Source organism: Neltuma alba, unplaced genomic scaffold, assembly GCF_004799145.2.
Source record: "Neltuma alba isolate B1F8T4 unplaced genomic scaffold, ASM479914v2 tig00012469_pilon, whole genome shotgun sequence".
NCBI lineage: Eukaryota > Viridiplantae > Streptophyta > Magnoliopsida > Fabales > Fabaceae > Neltuma > Neltuma alba.
This window is the reverse complement of record NW_021636944.1, coordinates 65,188-85,290: the sequence shown is the minus strand read 5'-3', so window position 1 is coordinate 85,290 and position 20,103 is coordinate 65,188. Positions and strand designations below refer to the sequence as shown.

At 34.7% G+C, this 20,103-nt stretch overlaps 4 protein-coding genes across 6 annotated transcripts; all 4 read left to right on the top strand.

Moving 5' to 3' along the window:
• Window positions 1-2,098: 2,098 nt before the first annotated feature.
• LOC114727394 (CRAL-TRIO domain-containing protein C3H8.02-like) lies at window positions 2,099-5,870 on the top strand. The gene is made up of 6 exons (XM_028914107.1): window positions 2,099-2,377; window positions 2,729-2,881; window positions 3,159-3,305; window positions 3,614-3,766; window positions 4,245-4,367; window positions 5,435-5,870. Exons 1-6 carry the CDS (start codon window positions 2,249-2,251, stop codon window positions 5,510-5,512), a joined length of 783 nt encoding a protein of 260 aa, XP_028769940.1. The 5' UTR covers window positions 2,099-2,248; the 3' UTR covers window positions 5,513-5,870.
• A 2,310-nt stretch (window positions 5,871-8,180) lies between these two features.
• Window positions 8,181-10,268, top strand: LOC114727396 (heme-binding protein 2-like). Its single transcript, XM_028914108.1, has 2 exons — window positions 8,181-8,428; window positions 9,567-10,268. Exons 1-2 carry the CDS (start codon window positions 8,223-8,225, stop codon window positions 10,018-10,020), a joined length of 660 nt encoding a protein of 219 aa, XP_028769941.1. The 5' UTR covers window positions 8,181-8,222; the 3' UTR covers window positions 10,021-10,268.
• Window positions 10,269-12,401: 2,133 nt separating this feature from the next.
• Window positions 12,402-16,098, top strand: LOC114727392 (uncharacterized). 3 transcript variants are annotated; one of them, XM_028914104.1, is made up of 5 exons: window positions 12,402-12,556; window positions 13,221-13,272; window positions 13,696-13,826; window positions 14,323-14,778; window positions 15,470-16,098. In XM_028914104.1, exons 2-5 carry the CDS (start codon window positions 13,246-13,248, stop codon window positions 15,882-15,884), a joined length of 1,029 nt encoding a protein of 342 aa, XP_028769937.1. In that variant the 5' UTR covers window positions 12,402-12,556; window positions 13,221-13,245; the 3' UTR covers window positions 15,885-16,098. The 3 variants fall into 3 exon arrangements, with proteins under 3 accessions (XP_028769937.1, XP_028769936.1, XP_028769938.1); XM_028914103.1 differs by having other exon boundaries at window positions 13,207-13,272; XM_028914105.1 differs by lacking the exon at window positions 13,221-13,272 and having other exon boundaries at window positions 12,403-12,556.
• A 717-nt stretch (window positions 16,099-16,815) lies between these two features.
• On the top strand, window positions 16,816-18,862 carry LOC114727400 (pentatricopeptide repeat-containing protein At1g28690, mitochondrial-like). Its single transcript, XM_028914111.1, has one exon. It carries the CDS (start codon window positions 17,009-17,011, stop codon window positions 18,590-18,592), a length of 1,584 nt encoding a protein of 527 aa, XP_028769944.1. The 5' UTR covers window positions 16,816-17,008; the 3' UTR covers window positions 18,593-18,862.
• Window positions 18,863-20,103: the final 1,241 nt, after the last annotated feature.

Genomic DNA, 20,103 nt, shown 5'->3' with positions numbered 1-20,103 from the left:
AACCTATTTGGCCAAAACATGGGGGAATTATTTTCAAAATTTTTCCTTTCAATTTTAATACTTCCAAGTTTCATTTCTTGATGTTTTCCTACACCATTTTATCATTTAAACATATTAGAAGTATCAAATTGAATTGAATCCAACTCTAACCCCTTACTACTCATCTTGGCCGAAAAATGCACAAGTTTAGGAGTTGGATTTTCTTTATAAAACTCAAGCATAACCAATCAATTCCTACTTTTTTCAAGTGTTTAATCCATGTCTCAACCTTTTAGCTATTTTCCTTCCTTTTTTTTTTTGAAAATTTGGCAGCATTTTTCCTAAAAAAAATGGCCACCAAATCAATAATAAATCACTATAAAAACAGTCTTATATAAAAACACAAGAGGCACATAAGCTTACTTTGATGATTCCTTGAGCATGAGTGGTCTTTCTCTCTTTAGAGTTTACTTTTCTCTCTCTTGAATTTCAAGAACAAAAAGGTCTCCTCAAGGTCCCTCTCTTGGCTGAAAAATTTGAGTGTAGGAGGGGGTATTTATAGCAATTTGATTAACTCTTTGCCTTTAAATTTCAACAAAATTACAAAAGGTACGTAGACAAATCTTAGCCCTCCATTTTTCTTCCAAAAATAATGAAAAATAAAATAAAAATAATGTGCAAATCTTATGCCTTAAGAATATGATTTTGCCACTTGTCCACATGATGTCATAGTGATGATGTCACATGCTTATGTCATACCAAAATTAATTAACTTAATTAACTTCCTTAATCACTATGATTAATTCCCCTTAATCACCTTGTAGAAAACCTATTTTATTTTTATTTTTAATTAAATATTTTTTCTTCTAAACGGGTCAAAAATGGCGTGATATATGGGCCATTTGGGTTGAAAAATTTTGCTGAAAAATACACTTTCTCAGGTATCTTGACATTGCACTAAGTACCAATGCAGTGTCAAATAAATTTTTCCCGTATCCTGTCTAATCCACTATCTTAGAAAATTCATCTCAATGCACCATTAACTTCTTCTCAGTGCAAGGAAGTTTCATGATTTTTCTTAGAATTTAATTCACTCTATAATCCTCTAAATTCTATTTCTGGCAAAATCAGCATTTTACTAGTGATAATTTCACTTTAAATATTATTAAAACTAGCCTTCTCATCATTTGAAGTCAGGAACAATTTTATAAATTATGATGATCCTCTAAGAAAAATTTTCATATTTTTTTCCAGAATTATTGAGACATATAGATATTTTAAATAATTAATTTTGATTACTATTACTTAGTGCAACCAAATATTCTGAAAATACAGAAAATTCTATATTAATTTATTTTCCTTTCAATAATTCCTTTGAGGCCTAAAACACTATTTCTTGATCCTTAATTCTATTTTACATGATTTTTTTGATAATTTTTAAAAATTTCTAACCTGACTTCCTAATCAAATATTTCTTCAATTCATATTTCAAAAATATCAATCCGGCCATTATCCAGTTTTAGTTCAAAACTTATGAGAACTATGTCCTCTCTACACTAACTGACCTTTGGTCTATTTCATTTTTCTTATCTTTTGGGTTAAAATTTCCAGAATGTTATGAGTTTTAATTTAAGCTTTACTTTGAAGAAAATAACACAATAAACCCTGTCAAAATATTTGTATCTCTAGACGCCAGCATGACAGAAATAGCAACAAAATCTGGTTCAACATTTAACAAACTTCCAAGTTCCAACCAAAATTTTGATGTGTGTATGGGCATTTTTTCTCCTAGGTCATGATGTTTTTTAGTCATCCACTATATTTAATGGTGCTAAGTCTTCCTCAGCAAAATTAACACTGTTTATGGCTTATAATTTTTAAGTATTCTCTAAATTAAAAAAACTAACATTTCAAATGAGCATATACAAAAGAATTGGAACTATGAAAATAAACCACATGAACTACAAAACAAACACCATTAAAGTATAAATACAACGGTATTTTCCCAATTATTTATATAAATTGGGAACTCATTATCTGTAAAAAATTCAACATGTGACTAGTATCCCTGAAGTGTAAAAGGAGAAACTACGAAAAGAGACCGACTGTTCTCGGCCAGAGAGAAAAAGGGACCGACGGTTGACAAACGAATACCGATGGAAAATAGAACAATAGAATGATTCAAACTGGGAGACGACGTTGCCTGGTGAAATGAACGGCAAACTGACACGTTAGCGAGAAGGCAGGGAGATAGGGAAGAAACTGGAACATGGCACTTCGTCTGGGTCCAAGTTTCAGCCATCCTCTGATTGCTTCCAGCGTTTCCGTCAGAACCACTCGCCAAATCCGCAGGTGTTCGATTCGGAGCTGTATCCTGGAACCCAACGAGTCACGCAAGGTTCTTCCCTCATTTTCCTTTAACCGAAACTATGTTCGGTGGCTCAGAAATCCGGAGAAACTTATTTTCAGTTAGAATTTCCTTTTCTTTCTCCACCTCTCGACTTCCCTCAGTTCTGAGTAATGTGTGTTTTAATCTTGCAACCGAGAGGTTTGGTGTGTTCTTTGTAGGTAGGCGGTGCATGAACCTGTTTATAATCTCGAGCCATGTTTAAATTTCAGTCTGAACGATTAGAATTGAATTAAAGATGATGAACATTAGGCTTGAATAAAACATTTGTACAGTTATTAAACCGTTTGCTGACTGACTTATTCAGCTACTTCAGCATCAATGTCTTTTCAAATTATGCAGCTAGTGCTGGAAGTGAAGGAGAAGCTTGAGAAAGAATACCCCAGCCTCCCTGTAGGTAGCAATGGAAGAGATGACGAGGATATGATACTATGGTTTCTGAAAGATCGCAGGTTTTCTGTTGACGAAGCTGTTTCAAAGTTGACTAAAGCCATTGTATCCTTCACATAAGTAAATGGTTGTAAGATTATGCACAATACTAAGTCTGATGATTCGTTGATTGAGTAGATCTCGCTGCCCATTCAAGTGCCTGGGTGAAAAGTAAAAAATTGCATGCTCAAAAGTTAACAAGCCTAGAAGTATCTCCCTCAAATGTGCGCACAAGTTGCCGGCGACAACATCCTATATATGTTTTAGTTTAGCATTAGTTTATCGAATTCGTTTCATGCTCACGAAATTTACATGTCTTCCGGTTTTCCTTCTACTCTGTAAGAAATGGCGTCATGAATTCGGTGTATCTGAATTGTCTGAAGAAGCTGTTAAAGCCGTAGCTCAAACTGGAAAAGCATGTGTGCATGACTTTCCTGACGTCGATGGCAGACCTGTGCTTTTGGTGGTGGGATCAAAGCATATTCCCTTAGTAAGTCTGGAAGTTGAAGTAATTATAGTCAATTCTTGCAACTGAAATTCTCAATGCTTTATGAAAAGTATCACACTTCATAAGGCAATTTTCATAATTGATGGTTTCTCAATTATAAATGATAATTTGCGTGAGCTATTGTTGCCCGAATAATTGAATTTGCTGTTGCTATTTTCTGCACTGTGTATATGTTAGTAGCATAAGGAAGGTATTTGTCTATATATTTCAACTGGGAAAATTGTTTGTAATGAGAAAAATAAATAATTATATCACAGGAATTTGACCCTTTAGATGATATTATGTCACAGGAATTTGACCCTTCAGATGATAAGAAGCTGTGTGTCTTCTTACTTGAGGAGGCATTGAGTAGGCTTCCGACTGGTAATGAACAGATACTTGCAATAGTTGACCTCAGGGGTTTCAGAACAGAAAATGCAGATCTGAAATTCTTGACCTTCTTGGTAAGATTTTCTGATCATCTGCTGAAGATGTTGCTGAAGAGCAGCCTGTATTGTCATCATTCAATATATGCCTGTGATCTATGTGCTGGCGCTTCTAAGTCCATTGAAAGCATTGTGGTTGGCTTCATTTGATGTGCAACAGTATAAGTCATTTCATATGCATAGTATGCCTAAGAGATGCTTTTGCTTATCAAACTGCTGTCAATATTGAGTTTTTAAATTGAAATGGTGATGATAATTATTTCTCATTTATGGAATTAGTCACTGTTATGCTTTTCTGACAAAAGATACTTAAGCTTCCTTGACTGTTTATTAGTTATCAATTTATTATTTCGAGCTCTTTTCATTGCTACTTTTTCCTCTTATAGCTCATAGTAGAATTAAAGATAAATTGCTCTTTGATAAATTGACAACTTTAGTTGCTAGAAACAAATTTTAACAAGAGAATCACAGACTAAATTTTTGCTTCTTCTGGCAGTTTGATGCATTTTACTACTACTATCCCAGGCGAGTGGCCCAAGTACTGTTTGTGGATGCTCCTCTCATTTTTAAGCCAATTTGGCAAATGGCCAAGCCCTTGTTAAAATCATATGCTTCTTTGGTAAGTAGTACCGATGGTCCGTGTGTATTTATGGATATGCACTAGAAAAGATATTTTTCCTCTTATACCGAAGCTCAACTCATGGATCCACTATAAACTTTCTTACCTTCCATGCCCAAATTCCTTTCTACTTTGTTATTAATTATCTCAACTTTTTATGGCAAATGTTCTCAAAATATGGCTGGCTAGGTTGGGACCGGGGGTAGCTTGCTAAATAAAAGTTAATGGTAATTGCTGCGTGTGGTGTTGGCCTAGTGATGGTAGCCAGCTGCGCCTTTAATGGTTAGCCATTAGAGCTGAACTTTTGGAGTATCCCTATCAGTCGTAGGTGGTCCAATTTTTAACTGCAATTGATTTAGATCACTTATTGTGTTTCGCCAACCAAATGGCTCTGTAGCCAACATTCTCTCTTCTTTGCAACCTGTTTAGTCGCGTCCTCCATCTACACGGCGAATTGAAATGGGCCAATGGGGTAATTGGGATGATGGGTTTGGGTATGTATCTTAAATCATGGATTATCAATAATTTAGTATACCATAGTTATTCATTTGGGTTGCCTATCTAAACTATACTACTTCTGGTATTTAATATAAGACCTTGTTTGACGTTTATTTTGGTTCTAAATATATGATTCCAATCCACTTTGTCTCTCATATTTATACATTTTTTCTCAAGATAGTCCTTCTAATAATGGTAATTCTAGCAAACGCACTTGATTAGCAAGGATATTTTAGGAAAAATAATATCTATTTATCACAAATAACAAATTTAACTTATTTTCTTCATCTCCTGAAATTAGTCAACTAGCTTTTATATTTAGGACTGGAGGTAGTATTGTCCAAGTGCATTTCAAACCCTTCTTTTCCCCTTTCCCTGTGTGTTTGCCCTGCATCACCTTTGCATCTTGATTGACTTGATCAGAGGAATATTATACATGTTCCTTGTGTAATACGAGCATTCAAAGTAAGATCCATGGCTCACATTTTGATCGATTTCCATGTTTTCTTGCATTATATATTAAGAGCTGCCTGCGGCAAAATTAAACATATCTTCATTTTCTTTTGCAGGTGAAGTTTTGCTCTGCAGAGACTGTCAGGAAGGAATATTTTACACCAGAAACACTCCCTGCCAGCTTTAGAGATTGAGAAGGCTTTTCATGAAGCGAAATTCTTGTTTTGGAAGATACACAAAGTTGCAGCAAACTGTACGAACTTTATAGCAGATGACAAGACATTGATAGATTCATCACTGTTAAGAGCCACGGTAGATTCTGTGAGGAATCTGAGACGAACCATTCTAATGATTGGCGTTCATTTGTCTTGTTTCTTCTTATGCATGATATGTAGGAATCTATTGGAAATTGTTCCGAATAACTACCTTAGAAGTTCAGATCATCCATATTTATTCCTGCTACACCAAGAGCAAAAATTATAACTCATACATGAGGGGTCAAGTGAAATGATTTATAAACATTTTTTTAATCGTGATTTTCAGAATTTAAAATGAGTGCTTACAAACATGATTTCGAATGATGATTCTCCCGTGCGACTGGTGTGCAGAACTATTCACTTGCATAATTTTATTTTTCCTCGTACAAGACACATTGGTTGAATGGATGAGTTTAGAACCAGTTCATAATCCGCATTGTATTGGCTTCAAAATACGCAGTAATATTGCCATCTTCCGAAATGAAAGCAGATGACATGATCTTCATTGATATGCCACTTGGTTTTTTTGGTGTGCTTGGCTGAGAAGATAAAATGGAGAGAGAGAGAAAAATGAAAGGGAGTGATATTTTTTTTTCGAGCTCGGACAATTATTATAACCTTGTTTTCTCATAATCTTGCTATGTGTAATAACCCTGTCAGTTTTTTTGCCAGCGTAATAACCTTGTTATTTACGAAATTTATCAATGTTTTTTATTATGAAAAATAGATTTGTTAGTCCTTATAGTTTCATTAAATTTTGAATTAGGTCTTTTTAGTTTTATTTCATTTTATTGAATCCTTATATTTTGTTCTGTTAAAACCATAGGTCTTTTCGTTAACAAATTCTCAAAACACCATTAGTTGCTCTTTCTCTTCTCCCCCTCTCATTAAAAGCTTTTTTTTTTTTTTTTCTTGTTTTGTTACCACCTCTGCACACTATTTTAGAGAAGCTTTTTTCCTTAATGACGTCGGAGGAGTTTGGTGACGGCTTCTTTCAAACTTTTGTTTTGAGACCCTTGCATTATTCAATGAAAAGAGCGTTGATTTTTTAGTTTCAAATGGTCATGACCTTCGGTAATACTACCTCCAGTTTTAATTATAAGAGCTAGTTGACTAATTTGAGGAGATTAAAGAAAGAAGTCAAGTTAGTTATTTGTAATAAATATGTGTTGTCTTTCCTAAAATATCCTTGCTAATCAAGTATATTGGTTAGAGCTACCATTGTTATAATGACTACCTTGAAAAAAAATACATAAATATAAAAGATAATATAGATTGTGGTCTTATATTTATGATCAAAATAAAAATCAAACAAGGTCTTATATTAAAAATCAAAAGTAGTATTAATCTATGATTTCAGATTGATTGACGTCAAAAAGGTAATAATAGTTATTAGAATTTTAAGGATGAGACTTTTTGGAGCGGCCATGGAAGGTCAAAGAAGGGGACAAGGGGTGTCTTCGCTTCTCTTTCTTTTTATTTTCGTCCACTCCTCATTTGAGCTATAAGATTGAGATTTTAACGGTTCATATTTCAAATTTATAAAATTATGAATAAAATGTTAAATTTTCAAAAATAAATAAATAAAATCAAATAAAACTACTAAATTTTAGCCAGTATAATTCAAAACAATAATAAAAAATACTTTATAAAATTATTTAAAAAAATATGAAACCTAAACTGTTAAACTTTCAATCTTAGTGGTTGAGATAGAAAATAAATGGAAATGGAGAGGAAGAGAAATGGAGAGACTCTTTATCCTAAAAAAAAGGGCAATTATATGGTGAAGTAGAGGTTAAGGATGATAACCACCCAGTCCGCAACGGCCAAAGGCTCCACCCCTTCCATGTACCTCATTCCTCCAAGACCCTGCTTTCACGAGTTAAAGAAGGAGCTCTTCTCCTTCTCGGCATCATCATCAAACTGGTCATATCTAATGAGAGAAAGTCACCGGCTTTTAGGGAGGGAGAGCAACTAATGGTGTTTTGAAAATTAATTAACGGAATGACCTATGATTTTAACGGAATAAAATATAAGGATTCAATAAAAAAATAAAACTAAAGGAACTTAATTCAAAATGTAATGAAATTATAAGGATTGACAAATATATTTTTCCTTTTTATTAAAATATTAATAACATATCTTCTAATCTCTTCATAATTTAATTCTTTTATTCTTTTGTTTTACTTAGGATTTATGGAAAAACCTTACATGATAAAAAGTAATGAAATTATGAAAATATAATTTTATTGCAAAATTAAAGCATAACAATTTAAAAGTAAATCTCTTTTTATAACAATCCTTAATCTGCACAAGAACACGAGTTATTTTTCAATCCAAAACTTGAAAAATTGGCAAAATAAGACCTACACATTTTCCCAATTTCAGCCTTCTTATTACAATCTCTTTTTTGGATTCGAATTAATTAAAGAAAAAAGAAAGAAAAATCAGTGACAAATATCATCGCAATCACTGCTTTAACGCCGTCTCGCACTATCAATGAATTTGAAGGCCTACGTGGATAGCCTTCAATAAACGACACAAGTTTTGATGAGACCAATGGCATATTCCGATACTGAAATGCAGTACAATTGCATTCCAAGTTTCATTTTCAACGCAGGGGACGATTCTTCAGGGCTCAGCCACGATGAGGAAGGAAGCGATCGCGTGTGTGTATGTGGCGGTCAACGTCATGTCTTTGGTTTTCGTTTGTGGTGCGATCGAATCTCCACAGTACGCAGTGGTTCACCTGGAGTCCGATTTCGAGATCAGGCTCTACAGAGACTCCGTCTGGATTTCTGCTCCCACCCAGGACATTTCCTTCGAGAAGGCCACCTGGAATGGCTTCCACCGGTAATTATTGTCTAAACCAATTATATTTCACTTCGATTGTGCATATTTCCGGTGTTTAGTTGGTGATGAACCTTTCCCCCAGGTTTTTTAAACTTGTCTTGTACTATTGTGTAGTTCTTTTATATGATTTCCGGAAAGTGTTGGAAATCTCTTGAATCTTGTTCGGTTTGATCAGCACACCCACTTTTCAATGTGCCAATATCGTGGAGTGGATTTTTTTTTTTTGCTGGTAAATATTCACAAATTACGTACATTCAATCATGAATACTCTATTTCGGTCCCAAAAAAAAAATCATGAATACTCTATGGGCCTATTATAAACACGACTCTGTTTTTAACCCCTATCGAAGTATGTGCGGAACAGCTACTGAGCTCTCAGATGATCTATGCAGATTCAGACGTTTTGAAGTGAGATTATTCTGTGTCCACCTAATTGGATTAGACGAGATAGATCCTCTGCTGTCCAGCAGAGATGTCACAAGTTAAGGAAAAGCGCGAAATAGGATGGTCTTCTTGTGTGGACTTACAGCATTCATTGCTGCAGAAGATGTGGACGTGTTGATTTCACCATGGACGGTCGGAAAATATAGATCGCCATAATTTTTCCCCTCAGCATTCCAACTTCAATACTAGTTAAAATGAGAGTGAATGTAGTAAGTGAGGTGGTGGGAATTTTTATGTGTAGGTAAAGTTTGTGCTTGGAACAAATTAAAAAAAAAAAAAAAGGTTTAGAGTTGGATGACTCGTTTTTACTCTGCCCTCATCGAGAGTGATCTTTCTACTTCCGATTTCCCCCCATTATTTTTCACCTTCCCTTCATCTTTCTTAATATCACACCAGTTACCAGGAAAAAGGAAATCAAATGCCAGTAGATTTTCCATTTCCACCCTCTGAAACGGGAATTCGAGTCAAAACTAAACGTTTTCATATTCTAACTGGTCTCAATCTAGCATAGCTTCATGCCTCACACAACATACATGTAAGACCTGCTCAATTTGTAACCAGTTTGCCCTGGAAACTTCTCTTTAAACGTTGTATTTTTCCTTATCGACATTCATTTGGAGAGTTAATTGTCCCTCTCTCAAGCTCGAATGAAACATAGTTTCATCCTCTCAGGAGTCATTTTTGGATGTTGCAGGTTGTTCCAGTACACGCAAGGTGCTAACCTCAACTTCTCTCGAATTGCAATGACTGCTCCTGTGCTGACGAGCATAGTCCCTGGAGCCGGTCCCCTTCACTCATCAGCCTACTTTGTTCGTTTTTACTTGCCTGTAAAGTTTCAAGCTAATCCACCCCTTCCACTTCCCGAACTGCATATCAAGCCCCATAAATGGGTCAGCCACTGTGTGGCTGTCAGAAAGTTCTCTGGATATGCAAGGGATGACAACATTGTAAAAGAGGCAGAAAAGCTGGCCATCAGCTTGAGCAGATCTCCATGGGCAAATGCTACTTCTTCCAAGAGTCAACAGGCTTACTCAATTGCCCAGTACAATTCTCCCTTGCGGATTTTTGGGCGTACAAATGAGGTTTGGGTGGATGTTGATGCGCCTAAATTAGCTGCTTTTGAATCGGTTGGCGTCGCTGCATATTGAACTATGGCATAAATCTCAGCTCCGTTTGCATGCCAGATCAGGTTTATCTGAATGCCAATTTGTTCTGTATACCTGTATATATTAATGTAATGGCTATCAAACCTATAATATACCGGCCTATATGTGTAAAGTACTATAAATGGATCGATAGCCTAAGTTCTGCTTTTTGGTTCCCTTCACTGAATGTAAATGAAATTATGAGAAACTTCATTCAGCCAGGAAAAAGGTAAGAATGATTTTAGCCCAAAGCTTCTAGTCGGGAGGCTACGTCGTGCAATTAGAGGCCAAAAGCAGAGCTGAGGCACTGAGACAACACTTGCGTTCTGTTCAGAGGTAATACTCAAAGTAAGTGCTAGTATAGTATATACAGTACTGTGTCTTGAACCATGAACATTGTCCGGGTAAAAAAGAAAAAAAAAAAGAAAAGGAACCATGGGCATTGTCCAAATACTGAATGAAAGAACATGATAATCAAATCTGCACTCTGCTGAGTGCAGAACATCAAAATGACATTGTTTGCGTATTTTATTTCACAAGTCTAAGAAGATTTATATTGAGAAAGTTCAAATTCTAATCATACAATGGAATTACTATACTCATCACTGAGTTAGCTTAAAGTGATAAAAGAAATTAGTGCCAGAGAGTTATCCCGGAAATATCCATCACACATTTCACCTGTTTAAATGAAACACAACGAGTACGTGTTGCCTTTCAAGAGTATATGCTACCTTCGGTCTTTAATATAAGACCCTGTTTGACTTTTATTTTGGTCCTAAATATAAGATCCCAATTCACTTTATCTTTTATATTTATACATTTTTTTTGAAAGTAGCCTTTTAAATAATGATAGTTTTAGTCAATACACTTGATTAGTAAGGATATTTTAAGAAAGACAACACCTATTTAGGACAAATAACTAACTCAATTTACTTTTTTAATCTCTTCAAATTAATTAACTGGCTCTTATAATTAGGATAGGAGATAATATTACCCATCACATTGGATTGATTTTTTTTTTTTATCTCATTTCAAATATCCAGATTTTGGATTGTCCGCTTCCTTTGCCTCCATCTCGCTACAATTATCCAAGACATATTTGTGCTTAAAAGATTATGAAATAATTAAGTTTGAAGTAAGACTTTCACAAATTTTTTTCATTTTACAATATGATAAAAATTTTTTAAAAGAAAGTATTTGGATTTGTTTTTTTAGCCATCGTATCTATTTTTTTAATTGAAAAATCATATTATTAACAGCTTATGACACATTACAAAACAGACTAAACAGAACACACAAACACCAAAACGACACCATGTCTATTTAAAAGATTACTGAATAATGTTTAAGAGGAATATTTTGATATAAAAGAGTTATACTTAGGTAACTTAACATCTAATTAATCAACAAAGGAATGTAAACGGAATGTTAAATAAATTACCTCCATAACTTAATATAAAAACTAGTTAATTAATTTAAGTGGATTAAGAAAATTAGTTATGTTAGTTATTTGTAATAAATAGATGTTGTTTTTCTTAAAATATCTCTACTAATCAAATGGATTGGCTAAAACTATCATAATTTTAAAGACTACTTTGAAAAAAAATTAGACAAATATAAGAGACAAAGTGGATTAGGGTATTATATTTATGACAAAAATAAAAGTTAAACAAACTCTTATACTATCTCTGGTTCTAAATATAAAAACTAGTTGATTAATTTAAGTATATTAATAAAATAAGTTAAATTAGTTATTTATAATAAATAAATGTTATCTTTCTAAAATATCCCTACTAATTAAGTTTATTGTTTAGAACTATTATTATTAGAATGACTATCTTAAAATAATAAATAAATATATAAACAAAATAAATTGAAATTTTATATTTAAAATCAAAATATAAATAAAATAAAATCTTATACTCCTCCGGTCCTAATTATAAGACCCAATTGACTTATTTGAGGAGATTAAGGAAGTAAGTTAAGCTGGTTATTTATAATAAATAAGTATTGTTATTCTTAAAATATCCTTGCTAATTAAGTATATTGTCTAAAACTATCATTATTAGAAGGAATTATCTTGGAAAAAAATACATAAATATAAGAGAAAAAATAGATTGGGTCTTATAATTAGACTAATAAAAATCAAATTGGGTCTTATAATAAGAATAGGAGGAGTATTAAATACTTCATGTAGTAACAATTAACAAAGACGTGTGTATGAGAAACTGTGCAAAATTGTTTTTTATTCCTTCGCCGCATCTCATTTCTCCTCTCTCAACGTCAACGGCTTCCATTTGCCTTACTCTCTGTTGTTTCGTACGCCAGTACCATCGACGGTCGAAAACATTTGGAGAAACGAACAGGACCGTTAAAACTTAAAAGCCCTAAATCAACCAATCATGGCTTTCTTCGTATTCATCATATCTCTTTCTTTCTCTATCCCCCGAGGATATGGATAAAAGCATTGTTATTTTCAGACTGCTTCTATGTTGGTGAAAGATTTTCATTCCAGTTGCTCATGAATTCAGCTACGCAGGTCAGTTGCATTCAACTCCTTTTCTTATCTACCCGAGATTTGCTTGTTCCAATGAGCTTCTCAATTTCGTGCGTGCCACAGTTTGGTTAGTCTTAGCTAGTTTTTTTTTTTTTTTTTTGGGGGGGGGGGGTAAACATCAATGGGAGAAAATTTCATTGTGGTTGCATTTTTCTGATTGCTTCATATGCCGCCAAACGGAATGGTGAGCTCATCCCACTGGGATTATGGGTGACTTTGCCATTTTAATCTGGCTCCGTGCATCTGTCCAGTGTTAGAGAAGGGTGCTCTTTTTCTCTTAATTTTTCCGATTTCGCTTACTTCTTCTTGTGCTCAATTTTGAACCCCTCTTTAAATGTAACATAACCGAAACATATTCATAATTGGGCTCGTCGATTCCTTCGTGTATCATTGTTTAGCTGAACTTAAAACTCTCCTCGGCATTCTTGGGCATTAAAATTTGAACACTACGAGCTATAACACTAAATACCACGCTTCGCCTTTCTTCCTTGTGTTTGTTGTCACATGAGCTACTTGGATGAGCTTATTCAACTTCCTTCCGCATATTGTTCAAGATGTGTATAGTTTTGCATCTGATTTCTTGATAGTTTACCAATGCCTACCGCTTGAACTTTGTGGTGATTTTTGAATACGTTCTTGCTCGTAGATCATTTGGTGGATAAAGAGTTGAAATGGCTTTAATAGCCCTTCAACCACAGGTACCTATTTACATATTATTTGGCTAGAACTCTGTCACCGCTAGAAGATAACTGTCAGGTTTTAATCCCCCAACTATGACTACTTTCAAATTTTATGCCTCCTATGTATAAAATTGGGTGCGCAGCAAAATTGTTGTCTGAGCACTATGGCACTGAGTGGCTTAACCTTGTAATATGGTGCTAAAAAATCTCTACATGGTTGTTAAGAAATGAAATATTTTAGATAATTTGTTATTGCAATCTGACGTGCTCAAAGTTTAGTTTTAATGCAACACATATTTAGTGAAGCAGGAGACGTTCTGCATAAATGATTAATGACCTTTTGTGGTGGCACGGGTTCCATTACACCAAATTTACCTATCATAACTTCTACTAACCAGAGCCGCCAGCTTAAACCTATCGTTTTTATTTTCTTGTGTACAGGGCTCATGTGTGACATTTTCTTCGAGGCATGCGCCATGGAGCAAAAGTCTAAAGTTGAAGCAGGGTTCAACAAAACACCACAGAATTGGAAGAACTGATTGGAATTACCTACCTAAGCGAAGTATTTTAAGGTGTAGCAATTTGTGTCCAGTTTCCTTGTAGTCATAACTAAAAATGGTCCTATGTTTGGAGTCACCGGTTTCAAGAACTTCAAAATGTTTGGGAGAAGCTAACATATAGAACTACCTTACAATTTCTGAGGTAAACAGAGAACAGTTGACAGTACCAACTCACAGAACAACTCAATGTAATTGAATTAAAATATGACAAAACAATTTACAACAATTGAATATTTCGTGTTATGCAAGAGCAAAATTGTCTAGGGAGGGAAATTTGTGCATGTAAGCTATACTTAAAATTAATTGTTTCATGGGGTGATCATGCTGGGCTCTTGTTGTTTCAATCATGGTAATGCTGATACTGTATTCACTTTTGCCTTGTTCTAGCTTTCATACTTATTTTTCTCCAACTGTATGTGCCAGTTAATTTTGTAACATATGGAGACATGCATGAAGTGAATGCACATGATCTTTTTGTCTTCGTCCTTTAAATAATTTTTTGTTTCAGTGTAGGGCCTTCTTACATTTTTGGAGCCAAGATTCAATCTTTCAGAATTTCAGCCTTCAAAGACAGTTCCCAACATTATCAAAAGGGAGGTAGACCTAACGGATTGAAAGTTCCTAAGGCTTATGTTAGACTGGAGGAGGGTGGGGAGACCAAATCAGAATCTCCAAAGGCCCAAAATGTTCCACTTTCTTATGGTTCTGAAGCAAATGACGACCTCGCAAATGAGAATATTCCAACATCAACTGCTATTCATAAACTTTTCAAGAAATGGCTGACAATATTGCGCACACAGCCAGCAAGTGAAGAAGTGAAAGAAATTTTGGGAGAACCATCCCAAGGGGCTTTACCAGAAACTCTTGATGGCTCACAAAGTATTGAAAGAGGTAAGATTTTGAAGGTAGCATGGACCCATTTTCTGGCCCTGGACGAGACGGTAAAGATTCCTTTACTGATATTGTAAGTATGATGGCTTTCTCCTCCTTGCATGTTTGCTGTCTGCCTCTTGGGACATTACTGTTGTTCACTATACTGGGGATCTGGGAAAGAAGGATTTTTTCTTTTGTCTCTGAGGTTTTCTGAGTGTTTTTTGCCACCACTCAGTTAAATACATGACTTTTCTCAAGTGTCAGCTTGGATTTGTTGGTTGAAGCAAAATTCAGGCTATCAAACTTGATTTCGTGGGCAAAAAAAGAAAAAGGACCTTGTGATGGGAAGGAGGGGTAGTGCTTGATTGAACTTTGAACGATTACTCTGTTCCTTGTTATCACAGCATTTTGAATACTATCAAGAAAATGTATTCCACTGGTGAAGTAAGTTTAGGATAGTGTGTTCATGATTGAAAATTTGTGGTGTTACCTGTTAGATATCTGGGGAATTAGGCTCCCCTTCTACCTGGACCCTTTGTAATTGTGGGATTATCCATTGAGTGGATCTTTCATTTTTTTTTAAATTGATTTGACTGAGAAATTAAATGGGCACGAGGTCAAAGTTTTAAAACAGAAGCAAATTTTACCTTTCTTGCAATTCTAGGTAAATATTTTGTTGTGGGTTTCAGCTTTTCTTGCCTAGTAAATAATGTCAACAGCATTGATCGTCAATATTGCTGTCGTCTCTTCTGTGTCTTATAATCTTTATCTTTTATTTGCAGTGTTCCTTTTTATCTGGCTGTTAACGTCAGATACGGAGCTAAAGTTTCAAAGGAATTAACTCCTTTGTGGGTTGTGGGGCCATTAATTGTGGCTCTTTACGTTGTAATAATCCGGAAGCTATGGTCCCTCTATGTCTTCAGCTTCAAGCAAACTGTCAAAGTAATTAAGAATTTTCCCTCTTACTGCATTTTGGCCTACAGCTACGTTTTTGGTGGCAAGATCAAAGAAGATTTCCAAACTCTTATCTTGCAGCCTATATTGGGCATAAAAGGTATTGATTACAAAGAACAATCAAGAAGAAAATTGAAAGAACTGAAAGAATGGATAGTGGAGAAATACCTCGATTTCGTGGAATCAATATGGCCCTATTATTGTAGGACGATTAGGTTTCTTAAAAGGGCTAATCTCATTTAGATTTGAAATTATTCTGAGGATAGTCTTGCAATCTTCTGAGTTTGCGTTGAGAATTTTCAAAGGGGGCTGGCCAATCCCATTTTGTGCTGGGATCTTGGTATTTTGATTTTTGAGCGAGAAAATGGTCGCGACAATGTATTCTATTCGGAGACGAGGTTGTATCCAGTTATTGAATTACTACTGCTTATATTTTCGAGGTTGTAAGCGAGCTTCATTCTACAATTGTTCATCTGCATTGATCGTTATTTTTTTCTATCATTCCCACACTACCACTTTTGACATATTCCATAAACTGCGTGCTGAAGAATTGGTCCGAACTTTGAATAAACAACCTTTTGGAAGAGATGGTAACTGGAGGCTGGAAATTGTTCGATTTAGAGAATTTGATTTATTATTTTAATTTTTGAAACAACAATATCTCGGGATCTGTATATTGGATGGAGGTTGAGAAAGCGAGTCATTGTTAGTTCTATTTCTATTGATTTGTGCTTTTATGAGTTTGAATTTTGGTGTCTGGATCCGAGTTTATTGATTTTCATATTTCAATATCTTTCTCCTGCCTTCCCCAAACGTAGATGGCATTTTAGGTAGTTTGCAATTTTTTTTTAAATTTGGTACGTCTAAAAATATTAAGAAAGCTAAAAAAATTATTTAATTTTAATAAATGTGTTATAGAATATTCTTAATATTATATTATATATCAACTTATAGATGAGGTAAATTCTTTTTAAAAAAAATAATAAATATAAGTTATAAAATAAATTAAGATAATATTTATGATCCAAACTAATTCTCTGAGTATCTCTTTTTACCAAAGGAGCAATTTTTAATTGACCTTTCTTGCATACAAAACTGTTAGCTGGCATTCTTTCATTCCATTCCTTTCGCTTCTTTTCCGTTACAATACCAATACATTTTATTTCATGAAAGAGCTTGAATTGAGGTAGGAGTTCAAAAAGAGCTTGTGCTCGGGGTCTGATAGTTGTTTTCGGGTCAGGCTGTCTTGCTGAGTCATAATTCCGTTCCTTTTCCGGGTCTTGCCGGCGACCCGGAAAGGTTAGCTTCTATTGGTTCTGCTCTCGCAAACTTGCCAACCGACGCAAGATCAGTTGGACGGTGGGAGCATGAAAAATGGGAGGCCGCTTGTAGTTATACGTTTCTTCTCATTACTCCGCAGGAATATTGCTCTCATCCCGTTCAATCAAATTTCATCGCCAGCCCAAGACTTTTTGTCTCCCACTATACTGCTGTCCAATACTTTACAGCATTACATCAATTCAGATAATCCTTCCGATGGTCTATATATTCATTCCCACATTCTGAAAACTGGGTTTGTTCCAAACAAGAATATTTCCATCAAACTCTTAATATTGTATTTGAAATGTGGTTCTTTGAGATACGCACGCCAGATGTTTGAGGGATTGCCCGAGAAAACTCTGTCTGCTTATAATTATATGATTAGTGGTTATCTTAAACATGGACAAGTTGAAGAATCCATCAGTTTGGTGCGTTGGCTGTTAGTCTCAGGGGGAAAACCTGACGGTTATACTTTTTCAATGATTTTAAAAGCATCAACTTCCTCTGGCAATGTCACTCTCGGTGATCTTGGAAGGGTGGTACATGCCCAAGTCCTCAAATCTGATGTGGAGCTGGATGATGTTCTGTCTACGGCTCTTGTCGACTCTTATGCAAAGAATGGGAGGGCTGCTTATGCGAGGATCGTGTTTGATATGATGTTAGAAAAGAACGTGATATGTTCAACGTCTCTCATTTCTGGTTACATGAATCAAGGTTCTGTGGAAGATGCAGAATATATATTTCACAAAACGGTAGAGAAGGATATTGTAGTATTCAATGCAATGATTGAAGGATACAGTAAATCATCTGAATATGCCATGAAATCTATTGAAGTTTATATTGACATGCAAAGGGTGAACTTTAGACCAAATATTTCTACGTTTGCTAGCATAATTGGTGCTTGTTCAGCGCTTGCAGCACTTGAAGTCGGTCAGCAGGTGCAAAGTCAGCTCATAAAGACTCAACTTTTCTTTAACATAAAAATGGGAAGTGCTTTAATAGATATGTATTCCAAATGCGGAAGGGTGGCTGATGCTCGAAGAGTTTTCGACCACATGCCTGAAAAGAATGTTTTTTCATGGACATCTATGATTGATGGATATGGGAAGAATTGTTTTCCAAATGAAGCACTTGAACTATTTTGGAGGATGCAGAATGAACATTGCATTGAACCTAATTTTGTGACATTCCTTAGTGTCCTCTCAGCTTGTGCTCATGCTGGGCTTGTAGATGAGGGTTGGGAGATCTTTTACGGTATGGAGAATGAATACTCACTGAAGCCAAGTATGGAACATTATGCTTGTATGGTTGATCTGTTAGGACGAGCAGGAAGGTTGCATCAAGCTTGGGACTTTGTCATGCGGATGCCTGAGAGACCCAATTCTGATGTTTGGGCTGCTCTACTTAGTTCATGCAGACTCCATGGTGATTTAGAGATGGCAAAAGTAGCAGCAGATGAACTTTTCAAGTTGAATGCTGATAAACGACCAGGGGCATATGTTGCACTATCAAACACTTTAGCTGCTGCTGGGAAATGGGATGGTGTGAGTGAACTTAGGGAAATAATGAAAAAGAGAGGGATTTCAAAGGAAACGGCTTTCAGTTTGGTTGGAGCAGATAGTGTTTGTTAGTTCTCATGGGGGAGGCAAAGAAGTACTAGAACATATAGAGTTCAACAATATGATCTCTCTCTTGTGCTTTCATGCTGTCAAGCGTTGTCATGTTCTTGCAAAACAAATGCATCGCTTTGCTGCATCCTTGATCTTTCTTTTCTTTTTCCTTTTCCTTTCCTCTCTTTCTGACAAAATTTTCTTTTTCTGTATGATGTAAAAAGATGTTGCATGAGAAAATCATGTAATACTATATATTGAAAATTAGATCAAACCTATGATTTTGTTTGACTACCCGCCTTGGATTGGGAAAATTTAGCAGAAAGGAAGCAGTTCTTTCTATTGAGAATTTGCAGAGTATGATTCAGGGAGGTCAATCCCAATTATTGTGTAAGAGAATTAATGTTAATCTTTGAGGCTCTATTTTTTTCAAAAATATAGTAGTATGAAAAAATCTTGATGAATATTAATCACAAAAGTATACTAAATATTATCGAAGTCATAATCTGGGTCTTTGTACATTCACATCTTTGTACATCCACGCTGTCCTATGTCATATTCCAGTTGAAGCTCCTCTCATTAGCAGAAGTCAGCTTCCTAGTCCTTCTAACTTATGCTTCACACATTTCATTTCATGCTCATCAAAGTGCTTCATTCATTGCTTGTATGAACTAACAATGTTTGGTACAGATGTTGGCTAGAAATTTCGGAAATGAGTAGTTAGATTCCAACTAAATACTTAAAATTATGTGTATAGGCATCTATTATTAAAATTTCTAATTAAAGCATAAAATTAAAAAATTGAATAAAACATTTTCATGTCATGTGTTTATCAAATTTAATAGTAAATACGACAACAATGTTTGCCACAGCTAGCGAATACCGTGGGTATTGTTAAAAAAAAAAAAAAAGGGAAATGAATGCATTTAAAAATTTTAATATATATAGGAGCATAGTTAGTTAAATGGTTAGAATGTTAAAAGATGACAGATCAGTCATTATTGTATAGTCAGTTCGCAAAGATTATCATTACATTTAAATGTATCAATTAAACAAGTTTATCTGTATTAAATAAACAAGTTTTTTAGTCCTCGTATTATAAATTAGAACATTAATTGCAAATTATTTATATATCAATGTTAAATTTTAAAATTTCATCACCGATATATGTTAGCTAATATCAAACATTTAAAAAATAATTTAAGTTAAGAATTAAAATATCCATCGGAAACTTTTGACTTTAGAATATTACCACAAGTTTCTTCTATCATGTCAGTTAAACAAATTTTTAAGTCTTTTATATTGGATAGTTACAAAGTTTTTATATTTCATTATTAAATTTCAAAAAATTAAAAAAAATTATTCAACACACACACATATATATTGCCACAAAAATTTGGCACTTATCCACCATTACTTAACCCAAACGGAAACAGTTATGATAATTTTGGCACGAAACCTCTATCTGGCAGGGAACGCTTGGCAAAAAGAAAGAAAAACAAATCTCTTCAGATTTTTCAAAGCACGTCCCA